Source organism: Bactrocera dorsalis, chromosome 1 (assembly GCF_023373825.1).
Source record: "Bactrocera dorsalis isolate Fly_Bdor chromosome 1, ASM2337382v1, whole genome shotgun sequence".
Classification (NCBI taxonomy): Eukaryota; Metazoa; Arthropoda; class Insecta; order Diptera; family Tephritidae; genus Bactrocera; species Bactrocera dorsalis.
The window spans coordinates 89,630,265-89,643,243 of NC_064303.1; the positions used below are offsets into that span (position 1 = coordinate 89,630,265).

Consider the following 12,979-nt stretch of genomic DNA (forward strand, 5'->3'; position numbering starts at 1 on the left):
GAAAGGATACATGGCTCTATGACATCATTGTGCGATTTTCCTTCCAAACCTAAATGCCTAAAAGCTTCTATTTCAACGTGTTATCAAAACTAAATAAATCTGCTGCCAATGAACGATGAAGCTGAACACTGACCTCGTGTTTAATACACCATTGAATAAAAATTTTCCCCCTGGCTGTATGTAAGAACCCTTTTAAGTTGGTCAAATTTGTGAAATTCGCCGAAACGTGCCTTGAAAATATATACGCACTTGCGTCACACACACGTCTGTAAACTTATTTGATAAATCGACTATATATTCCGTCATATTTATCATTTATTGTGGCGATATCACCAAAATGTTGCTTTAAGCTAATCTGCTAATCGCTTCTTATCATACAGACTGTTATCGACGTATCGGTATGGCATATAAAAGCTATAACAATAGGATTATTTCCGCAATTAGTACCTTACTATTTAAATAGCGACGATGAAGTGTATTTTGCTTGGACTACTGCTTATCGGCTCGGTAATTGCAAAGCCCGACATTTCGCTCTATGAAGATGGAGTGGCCGCGGCTAAAGAATTCCAACCAGAAGCACGTATCATCGGCGGTGAAGTCGCATCTCAATCGCTGGCGACATCATACTTGGTCTCACTGAGTGCATCATCCATTGCCTACGCACACGTCTGTGCCGGTGCCATCATTGCCAAGGAATGGGTGCTGACAGCGGCGCATTGCCTGAAAGAATTGGAAAACACAGCTGGAAATGTGATTGGCCTGCCCGTCTATGCCGGTTTAAAGGATCGTTCCAGTGTGGAGAATGCACAAGTTCGCAATATAGACTTTGCTTTTTCGCACAAACTATTCAATGTCAGTGATGAGAGCTCACCCGATATTGCGCTATTGCACTTTACTCCCGGTTTCAACTTCAGTGTCGATGTGAGTTCCGTGCTTTTGCCATACCGCAATGAGTCATATACGAACCAAACAGTTGTGACCTATGGTTGGGGTCTGACCAAACCTACAGAAACAACATACGTTAAGGAATTGCAAGTGGCTCGTTCGGAAGTGTTGCCCAAAGACCAGTGCCTTGAACAACTACCAGAGGATGCGCCACTTGGTGTTGATCAAATTTGCGCCAAAACATCGGCTTGTTTAGGCGATGGTGGCAGTCCTTTGGTGTACGAAACGAAAGGTGGCTCCGAATTGGTTGGTATCACCTCGTGGGGCTACTTGCCATGTGCCGTTAACAATCGCCCAACGGTATATACCGAGATTTCACAATACATTAAGTGGATTGCTGATGTTCAGTGGGCTTATTATATCTTGAATTAAATGGAATTTCCTGTATGACTTCAAAATAAAGTAGTTGTTTTATATATATATACATATATGTGTTTTAACAAATTGTATTAGTGTTGCACTAGCTTATGTAACTGTATTAGCAGATATGGAAAACACGCCATAAATCGTTGCACTAAATTCTAAATTACGCCAGTGTTGTATAACTCGTCTGGCTTATGGATTAAACCAGTTCGTTAAAAATTTATGACATCACAATAAACATCAGTCTACTTGAAGTTATTAAGTAATATAGTACTGTTTATACAAGCGTCATAAAAAATTGCGTCAAGTGCTATTTGGGAAATACTTTATTGATTACATTATGTTTCTAACTGTACATACTTGTATACTTGTACGCCTTGGATTTGGATTTAGGGAGTTCTTCTGTTTTTGGTTTTAGATGTTCTACAAAGAATTATTGGTTTTTAGAAAGCAGAATAAACTTTCATTTTCACACCCTTTTTACCGTATTTTAATAACTTTTGCTACTACAAACTATATTGAATTTTTTTGAAAAAAAATATTTTTGATTGGACTCTCCAAAGTCACAAAATTTTAAATTATAAAATGAATCTTATTATCTGAACATACTTCGAAAGGTGATACTTTCCCTGTCTGGGTCTTACCCAAATTTAGAAATCCCTTTCCTTGAATCAATCTTAGAACACTTCTCGATTCGTGTGAAAAATATAGGATTTTGAGTTATATTCTGGACTTAAGAGAAACAGAAATAGACGAAAGAATTTTTCTGTATTGAAGAAGCATTAAAACGCTTACAAAAATCAGTATTATTCAGGGTCTCTGCCAGGTGAATCAACCAACGAAGCAATAGGTGGTTTGCTTTAGTCCATATACAGCTGTTGGCAGCTAATTAGAAACGACACATATTTTGAAGTAAATGATATTATTTTGCATTAAGTCACGTACATTTATTGTATTTTCAGTTATTTTATTGAAACCTATTTTAAATTTAAACTCTAATAATAAAGATCGTGTCTAAAATTCGTTTTTGCTTTGGATTTGGGTGCGACAAATAATTAGAAACGAAAATATTTTATCAACAAAAAGTAATAATATTACAAAAACTTGCTTACTTTCAGTTAGTATTTTGTTGGTTGTTATCAATTCTGAATTTATGTTATAAGACTCTCCAATGGTGTAGCTTGCCATGCCGTTCTAATTTCATCACAAGGGACATTCATATTTGGGAAATTTTTGGTACATACGGCACTTTTAACATCATCCAGAGATATTCTATAGGGTTTAAGTCTGGGCTGGACGATTCCTCTCCAAAACATTGATAGAATTTTCGTTTAAAAACTTTTGTGTCAACTTAGACGTATGCTTTGAATTGTTATCTTCTTTATAAAATGCAAATTTTCCTCAGCCCATGGCAACAAGACATTTTTTAGGATTTCGACCTATTTCTCCGTATTTAAAATTCCATCAATCTAATGGATTCCATTCTAGATAAAACATCCCCACACCATGATTGGTCCTCCATCACACTCAACTACGCGTGGAACATAGCACGGATCCAATTTCTGAATTATTGAACTGCGAACATACTTTCGACCATCAGAACCTAAGCGATTAATTTTTGTTACATGGTTCCAAATGACATACCTCCGTTGATTTGTTGTCTTAGACCAATAAGGGTTGGCAAAGTCTACGCGTCATTTCTACGATTTTTGTCAGAAGTGGGTTCCTGCGTGCTTCCCTGCCGTGAAGTACAGATTCGACCAAACGCCGGGCAATTGTTCTCTTGGATATTTGGACTTCGTATTCACCATGAATTTCATGCAGAATATCAGTGGAACCCTTTTTTGGGTATCTTCGTTAAATATTATTAATTCTGCGGTCTATTACTGTTGCAGTTCTTCGTGTCTTTTCTTTGCGTGCAATATTGAAAATAGTTTTAAAATTCTGTATATGCTTAAGGACATTCAAAACAATTTGTTTTGGGCCTTCGACCTTATCCTTATCTTTCCCGACCGACGAAGATGAAAAATCTAACTGTGAAGTTGAATAATGCATTTTAATATATTCTAAACCGCATCTTTGAAACACATCCTTACCAGAAATCAATAATATTGCCAATAAAAATTAGCACCAGAAGAATTTCAATTCTTTGAAAAAATGTTTCTAATTGGCTATCCCACTTAATTTAGCTTCTATACCGTAACGTATTTACTATTTGGAAAAAAATTAAAAGATCTTTAACTTCACAACTACAAAACAGAGTGAACTTAGTAGTAAATAGAGTAACAGGCAACATGCAAGACATTTAGGAATATAAATAACGGTATATCAAAAATTTGTATCATTAAACTCATCAGCCACCTACAAGAAAAGAGCGTTTCTAATTAGCTGTCAACAGCTGTATGTAGTTAGAACATATGATAACTGAAAACGTTGTCTGCGTTGGGTACCCAAACGAAAACTTCAAAAAAATTTACGTCTATTATTTTTGAAGATTTAGAAATAAAACTCATCGAGTTCCCTGAAGACCTCAATGGAACGTTTTCGACATATCACTGATATATATTTTTGTAACAAACAATAAAAAAATACCATGAATTTGACTACGAATCGACTCAGCATCCAGTGTACGCTTCTAGCCCCAGTAACATAGTCCTGGTGGTAGATTTTAAGAGAATAGTCGTTAGAAAGAAATTTAACAGCACTAAAGAGGACGACGAGCCTTTGGCAAAAATCCAATTCGTGCTGTAAAAATAGTCATCGGTGATATTTGTGTTGAATACCAAACACAAGTGTTGGTATGTGTCGTTTCTAATTAAAGCGGTGTCTCTCTTCAAAATAATGGAATTATTTGCCTATTTGTACAACTAATAGAAATAAAACAACTAAGAGGCCTTTCGAGGACTGAGAAGATCATATGTATACTTGTAGTTAGCCTGTCTATAGTTCATCAACAAATTGTTAACAAAATCTTTGGTTTAAATGTGAATCCACTACTTGGGAAAAAATAATCATAATTTATTATTAGGTCTATCGTAAAAAATGTGTAAGTCCTTATGCCAATTAAGTTGCTTAAGGTCGGCTGACATCAAATCGCACAATTATTTCAGTCAGATTTCGATTTTCTTATAATGAATATAGATATAAACACGTTCTAGTCGTTTCTTCTTATGACAGTACTCTACCCTCAACAATATACATTATGTTGGCCACGAAGTTTGTAGCACTTAGAAGGAAACATCATAGACTCTATAAAATATATACATATATAAATGACCCTTATATAATATTTGATATATCGTGTTCGATTATGGATAAGTATTAATTTAACCTGCTACAATATCCAGAACAAAGCTGCTCGAGCTCGTCGTATGCAATGGGTAGTAGTAGTTGAGGAAGGACCTCTTGATTTTCCTTGGAGGCGGTTCCGCTACTGAAGTCATGATTTCTTCAAAAGCACCCCAGCAGAAACTGCTTGGAGAGGAGTTTATTATTATTAATTGGGAACATGAAGGCCTGACTGTGCAGATATTTGATGGGAAACATCGAGAGGCTCCTATTGTAGTCCAGAGTGCAGTATTCAGACATGTCTGTAGCTTCCCCGTCTGGTTTTCCCTGCATCCAGGCGACCATATTAATGCGGCGGAGCTAAAGACCGGCCGTCCGATTGCTTTATATGTTGCCAACAACGTATCTTTGACTTGAAGATTTTGTTGCGCCTCTGTACTTTGGCAATAATTGCGGTCATATGAGAAATGAAGATACATAAGGTGTCAAATGTCACACCTAAAATATTGACAGTTGGAGTTTTAACCCTATCGAAGCCCAGCCCGTACCGGAGAATGTTTGAGATACCCGTTTACGTTAGAGCATATGCCATCAATTCCATTTCCCAACGTCATTATCGTGCAATCATCAGCGTACGAGGTGATAGACATTCCCACGGGGACTCCCTGTTTAATTATTCTCAATCTAGAGCTTTTACCTTGAAACAGTACGGATGATTGCCCACCGCTCAGGTAGTTCATAGTCCACCTCTTCAGGACTGAAGGAAACTTAGATTTTTCGATGTTCTCATGAAAAATCTTTTTTATTTGACAACATATCTTCAAGATGTATGGAATATTTAATTTATTTTTCAGTCAAAGTTGCAATATCTGACATATAGCTGCCATGAAAGTTCAATGTCCAAAATTAAGTCCTTACATGGAAAACTCATCATACTACTTTGCCAAAATAATTTAAAGGTTTCACACTTAACATGACTGCTTATTACCAGCATCACTGCCGTAAATAACTCACTTCGATGTTACTGTAGCATACGTTTCATTCATAAGAACTTATAATTACTAGAGTTTAAGACCACATAAATACTATAAACACGTACGTACTGTTGTTTAATGGAATTTCAAGCTTTTCGCGCGTTTATGTGTGATTCTCTTAAGTTAGAGCATTCAATATATTCACGTGTTAACCACAATGGCTGACGGGGCGTATGAGTGACATATCATTTACAAGCACTTGTCACACATTCGCTTGCGGTTAACGACAATTGTTATGTAATTAGTATTTACATTACAATGACATTACTTAAATAAATGAACACAATTAATCATTAAACACTTTATTTATTCAAATGATAAATATGATTAGTGATAAACGAATAGTATATGCGAAAATGATGGCTAAAAAGTGTGATGATTCAAAAAAGAAATAAAGCGAATTTGTCAAATGATTGATAAAGGTGAGAGACACGAGTCGCATAAATATTTGAACATGCAATGAAATGGCAAAATCATTAAAATTTGTTTTTTTTATGTAGTTGGTCAGCACATATCAAATACCGTTAACATAGTTTGACCATAACTGTCAAGTTCACTAAATACACAACAGCGACAAATTAATATTATTAATAACACAATGGTATACAACTTTGGCGCGCACCATGGGAATTGGATAGAGATGCTAATATCGGTGTATCATAGCAATGATGACACACATATGTATATATATATTGTTTATATATATACATATGTATATCTACATATATCTCCATACACACTTACACATATGTACATTTCGCTCTTGTTATTGATTTGGCTGTCGTTTTGTGTTTTGTTTTCACCATAAAACCGTGAAAGCATTTATATTGTGCAGTTTTTTCCTCGGCGCCTGCTAGCTGCATGCAAGCACACATATTATGCATACACACACACATACGCGCAAGGGTAAACAAGTGCTTTTTAACGAGAAATGCGTAATTGGATGTGCTGTATTTAAGCGTACACCATGAATATGTTATTTGACATGAAAGTGAAATGTTAAAATTACAATTGAATTTTCCCCCGGTGTTATGTTTTAATAATTCACAAAGCAAATACCATTACGATTCGAATTTCGCAAATGAAGGAATGCATTTAAATGACAAGCTATACTTGAGTAAATATTTGCGCTGAGTGGGCAATAAATTGTTTTAAGGTTAAGTGGTGTCTTCAGTTGGTTATGTGAGTCACATGTAAAAATGCATATTTTTGGTTTAAAAAATGCTGTGTACTTGAATAAAGTTCTTGAAACAGTCATAAAAAAGTACCCGAAAGTTATAAATAAAACGCAAAATATTTAATTATTCATCAATATTTATTTCCTAGCCTTCAAAGTAATCTCCACCAGATGTAATACACTTAGGCCAATAATTTTTCCAGTCCTCGAAACAATCTAATCCCAGATTCATAAGCACTCTAACCTCAGTAGCTTATTAAGTAGGTTTCTGACCTCATCACAGACTATACAAAATGTTTCTGTATCGAGCAATAAATTACTGTATTTCTAAATAAAAACATAAACCCCAAAAATTCGTGTGTTTGTTGTTGTTTTAGGGCAGAAAATATTCACAAAGAATTTTGAGAAATGCTTACGAGTTGACAATTTTAGTTGGCTATAAATCCGAATCCTTTTGATATGCATTGAGCAAACTGACATGAGAACATCGGTCAATTAATTCTGGATAAAATATTAGCCTTCGCCGATTCGCTATCTCTCTGTACGCTAGATTTTAGGGGGCTTACAGTTTTGCCTGTGTATACGGCAGTTATACTTGTATGCTATATTCGTGTCAAATTTCGTGAAGGTATCTGGTGAAAGACAAAAGTTTGCGAAGAAAGATTTGAGTTTGATCGGTTATTTTATATGGGAGCTATATGTTATAGCGATCCGACATCGGCGTTTGGAACAAATAAGCAGCTTCTTCGGAAGGAAAGGTCGTGTGCAAAATTTCAGAAGCATAAGCAATGGGCATGGCGATGGATGAGATCGGCTCATATATATATATATATTATTTTATTGTTGTTATTTTTGTTATAACGGTTATCACTCCCCGTTAGGATAGTAAGCGTTATTTGTGTTGTCGTCGACGTCATCTATTAGGAGGCCGCGGAAACGTGTTGTTTCGACGGGGTCGGACTCAAGGGAAACGGGTGTCAGATGAGTGGGGTTGGGACCTCTTTTTGCTCCTAGGAGGCGGTTTCGCTGCAAACAAATGGCTGTAAGGGTGATTTCTACGAAAATATCCCAGCAGGAACTGCTTGGAGAGGAGTTCATTATGCTCCTTAACTGGGAGCATAAGCGTCTCACTGTGAAGCTTTTCGAACAAGGTGGAGTTTGGATGGAGCCTTTTTGCGCAAAAGCAGCAGAAAATTTCCTCCAGGCCCGGGTTGGACTCAATGCCAGCATGAGTCAGGAGGATACGGAGCAACCCTGCTGCAAGGCATTTCTTCAATTACGACAAACACAAATTAACACTCATCGATCCAAACGGAATTAGATCGCCGAAATGACAGCCCTCGGTCGAATGAAATCCGAGTCAATTCCGGTGCGTAGAACCGGCTATCGTGGGAATTGTATATTATTATGTCTTCGACGTTGCCTTTTATGTACTGCAAACTACATCCTGTTCAGGGTATAAAAACTGGAACATAAAAATTTTAATAAAAATATATATTTGAGATCAGTTCACTTTGTCCTGATTTCAACAACTAAAACAGTTGGTCCTTGACCTGACCTCAAACTATAAAGGATGTTCTTCTATATGACAGTGAATAATTGTAATCCTAATCAGAATGCAGTTCTATGGTTCTGTAAGCATTGAAAGTTACCATTAGTTACCATTTTTGTTGCTGGTACAGGGCTAGAGAATATCGGCCAAATAATTTTGAATCATCTTTCCAAGTTGTCCATTTTAGTCAGCTTTAAATCCGACTTCGTTTTGATGTACCTATGTATAGCGTATTAACGTGACAACCTCCGTTAGTCCATTCTGAGAGAATTTTAGCCGTTACTGAATCGTAATTTTTCTGCTCTCAAAACTCATTTCTACTCCTGTTTTTCTTTTGTTCCGCTACTCTCTAATGATTGGCGAATCGATGATGTCACTATGTTTAGCCCTCATTGTGGTGCAGAGCAACTGAAACTACGCATCTTCACCCTACAGTTTTTATGTTCATCCCCGGTTTCTCACCGGCAATAAAGAAATATCTCGAACGTTTTTCTGTCTCATAAAAATCAAACAGCTGTACGAAGGTGACTTAAGATTTGTATGCCATTCCACTAGCTGTAAAATAACAACCTATTGTCCACATTTGATTAGTTTTCGGTGATTCAAATTCTAAAAATGAAACTCTACAATTTGAAAACAACACTCTACAACACTGCAGACAACACCAATTTTGAGTGTCAAAAACAAATTGTCACTGCCCATACGAGTATATTACAGCACAATGGACCAAACAAGTATTCTTATGTGTGTGTATTAGTTTACAAGAATCAAGGCTGAGTGCCTATATTAAGTGAACAGGAGTCGCCGAGTCAAGTGTGGCTACTTGTGTGGATTAACATTTCAATTGCCTTGTTGCCGAATTGTAACTGTTTGTGACAGATGAGACCAGCCCAGCCATGCTGTGCGCAAATGGGTGCGTGTGTTGACCTACATGTAGGCAATTACACCTCTGAAAAGCACTTACAAGCACTCGAACACACTTCAGTAATTACTGAAGCACTCTCACTTTGAAATATGACCGAAACTGTAGTTATGTTGCCATTGAAAAAATTGAGATTTTTGACGTTTCGCGTAACATTTTCATTAAGAAGTTTATTGTGTGCTTCTCATATTGTTCCGGCCGCCACTTACTGTTGTTTGTGACAGACGACCTCCTGCGTGGGTTTTGATTGCTTTGCTTGTCACGATACAATGTTGCACCTTAATTTTCAATAAACGGACATAATCAACATAAAGAAATTCGTTGCAAAGAAACGGTAAAATGGAAAAGAACAAAGCAATCATTGCACAATAAAGAAGGAGTGCTGAAAGGTAGTTAAAAAGAACAACACAGTGGCCTGTCGCTCTGAATGGCCTCATAAAATTTGCATCCTTTGTCTTAGATTGCCTTCTCATATAAGATACAGAAACAAATACAACAACTATGTAGCAAAACCTAACAGTTAATAACAGCATAGCAGAATCTAGAGTTTTGGAAAAAACCTTGACTTGGAAAAAAGCCGTCAAAATTGAAAAGGAAGAAAGAGGAAAGAAAGTGAAAACATTTTTTTTTTGCAATTGCCGAATAGTTCAAAAATTATCTTACGGTGAAATCACTTAATATTTCTTAAAATTTTATAGGAGCACTTTTGCATATGATTTCAGATAGAGGATCGGAACAGAGCGACAAGTAATAATTTCTTCCACGAAATATTGTATTAGATATCGGACTAGTTGAATTACAGTCTGTCAAGTAAGAGCGTGGTCGGGATAATTTATAAAAAAAATTACTTTATGTAACTTTCATATTTATATATACATTGTACACATTACAAACAATGATGCAATTTGGTCAATAATGTATCCAGTAACCACCGGGGTCGATAATTGCCTAGCATCTCCGAGGCATGCTTTCTACTAATTTGACGGCGTATTCAACTGGCAAGGAACTCCAGATCCGACGAATTTTGTAAGACAACTGCTTCAAAGAGTATGTGCGTCTCCCACGAAGCTTATGTAATATATGCCCACACATTTTCAATAGGGTTTGCATCGGGCGACTGCGACGGCCAATCCAATATAACGACGGAGTACAGAGCTTGCAGCGGTGTTTAGGATCGTTGTCATCCTGCAGAATTCAATCTTCATATTTTCTGATGAACCATCGTTTGGCAGATCACAGTAAAGCCTTTTTTGTAGATTTTTTATCATTTTCTCGGTATTTAGGTTGTCAGTAAAGAGGTACAAAGTGCCGAATCCCTGCTTTGAGAAGCAGCCCGAAAGATGCACCTTTATTCCATGTTTTACGGTCCGCTGAATAAGCCTATTGGTGGAAGTTGACCAGGCTCGCGTGAGATCAGAACGTTGCCATATAGAACATTCATCAGTACAAATGACATTTTCAAAATCTCTATCAATATTCTCATGCGCCCAAGCGAGTCGCTGTATCCACTTCTGTATAAAAGCCTTCGACTTTCTCATATATTTAGTAGCCGCTGATTGCGACATTTTGAGATCTTTCGGCTGGACGCAAAGGAACACAGCTTCGTAGCGCGACACGTACTTAGCACTCATGGCGTTTAACGTGATTCTCCTTCAAAAGATCAACGACAACTGAACCTTTGTTGACAATGCATCAAGGACAAAGCTTCCGTCTATTGGCTCGCAAAAGAATTAGAGCGAAATCTTTCTTTAACTGTCGGTAAAGTCGACCACGCTCTTAATTGACAGACTGTAGTGAAGTAATGTTTGATACCAGCTTACCAATGTCAAGCGCAAATGATGAAAATCGGTTTTAATCTTTTCGTAATCTTATCCTACATCTATCTCTACCAGCCATATCTAACTGGCTTTTACGTAAATATATCGAATGAAAAGTAAAGTATCATAATCAAATTAGAAATTTAGATTTTCTTTAGGATAAGGTAAAGAAAAATGGGCATTGGGTTCACACTTCTGTCAATAAGTGTATAAAAATCCCCGAAACCTCGCTTTGAATTGAATTTGCTAGATATTTACCAATTTTAGTCTTAGTAATTTTTATACCCAGAACATGGTATATTCAGTTTTCTCGGAATTAATAACTTGTATAATCAACTTTTTTGTCTGTCGTGATATCTCTACGAAATGAATTGAATGATTTATTGTCTAAGGCAACGGTACACTCACAGAAGCAATTTTTTTGGATTGAGTCAATATAGCATATATAGCTGCCATACAAATTCACCGATCATAGTTCTTGTTAGGAATATTTCTAATACAATATTCTGAGAATATAAATCATTACCAATTCTAAAATAAGTAGTAATAAAATTTCAAAAAGCTTTTAAAATTCCTAACAAATACTTGAGGTAAGAGGAGTATTTTACTTTATTTGCTTTTACAGGTACGTCGTATCGATAATTTCTTCTTCTTGCGTGCCTTGCGTTTCTTTTCAGCGTGCCAGAACCGCAGAACCAACATTTTACACTAAACCAGATTTTCAACCTACAGTGTCGGTAGTCGTTTTTTTGCTAGAATGTTGATGTTCAGCCTTGACCAATTCAGGTGGTATAACCAATTAATTATTTTTAATGGCCTCAAATACCTGGCTTTCTAATAGGCATGCTATGATGACTGCCTTCTTTAATATGTCCATGATCTGTAATATTTTTTTCATTGTATTCAGTAATGTTTACAACTTCACCAAGGAAAGATTTACACAAGAACCACATTTACAAATTAATAAATTTGATTATCAAAATAATTGCAACATTTTACGATGTTATGTTGAAGTGCCATTAAGACAAAAAAATATCATTGCCGTTCAAGACCTCTTGCTCAAGACCTCAATTTGTCGTTCTCAAAAATTGGGGCTGTATCACATCACATCCTGGTGGATTTTAAGAAAGGATTTGGGCTAGCATCCGTTTAAATTTGTTCTCACTCAAGGCCTGAAGCCACTGGACCATTTTCTGATTATGTTTTGGAACAACTTGAAAACGAACACCAGTTTTTTAAGAAAATCATCTTCTGCGATGATGCTCCCTTTTATCTGAGAAGCGGTAAATAAACAAAACTGTCTATTCTGGGGCGAAAAAAATCTACAAATTATTCAAGAACAACCATTATATTCACCTAAATTGACAGTTTGGTATGGTTTTTGGTCTGATGGAATCAAGAACTGTCAATGTGTTTTTACGTGAATACCTGTCATGCGTAGACTCAATTCCACGGTGCTCAAAAGCACAGCGGATCAAATCAATGCGTTGATCAGCGCCCCAAGGCATAAGTGCATGCACAACACCATACCATGGGAGAACCAAAGCATAGTGCTCCACATACACCTATACCTTGGTTCCAATCGGTTCGGGTGAAAACCAAAGAAACACCCTAGCCACCTTGGTCGGGTTCGAAGCTCATCTAAAACCTCTGCCGTACTCTGGGTCCGGCACCCGGCCGCAGTGCGACTCCACATTGTTCAAAAGCCCTTCCTGCATTTAGGTTTAAACCACAGCCACCACGAATCTCCCCAAAGGGCCGAACCCAATGAGCAGATTGGAGCGAACTCTAAGGGCAAACTGCTCCCCGTGGTACCATGTTTTAGTCTTTGGTGTGACCTGTAGACCACAGTGTTACCTGTGATCTACTGCCAGTCGGGGA

General features: G+C 36.9%; 4 protein-coding genes across 10 annotated transcripts in view; 3 read left to right on the forward strand and 1 right to left on the reverse strand.

The window, feature by feature from the left end:
• The window catches only part of LOC115065854 (techylectin-5A), a 304,739-nt gene that overhangs the window by 200,664 nt on the left and 91,096 nt on the right, over positions 1-12,979 (reverse strand). The window lies entirely within an intron of this gene.
• The window catches only part of LOC125775766 (techylectin-5A-like), a 337,356-nt gene that overhangs the window by 72,290 nt on the left and 252,087 nt on the right, over positions 1-12,979 (forward strand). The gene's annotated exons all lie outside the window — the stretch shown is intronic.
• The window catches only part of LOC105232848 (1-phosphatidylinositol 4,5-bisphosphate phosphodiesterase classes I and II), a 222,669-nt gene that overhangs the window by 62,695 nt on the left and 146,995 nt on the right, over positions 1-12,979 (forward strand). The gene's annotated exons all lie outside the window — the stretch shown is intronic.
• LOC105233632 (lectizyme) lies at positions 433-1,369 on the forward strand. The gene has a single exon (XM_011215753.4). It carries the CDS (start codon positions 469-471, stop codon positions 1,315-1,317), a length of 849 nt encoding a protein of 282 aa, XP_011214055.2. The 5' UTR covers positions 433-468; the 3' UTR covers positions 1,318-1,369.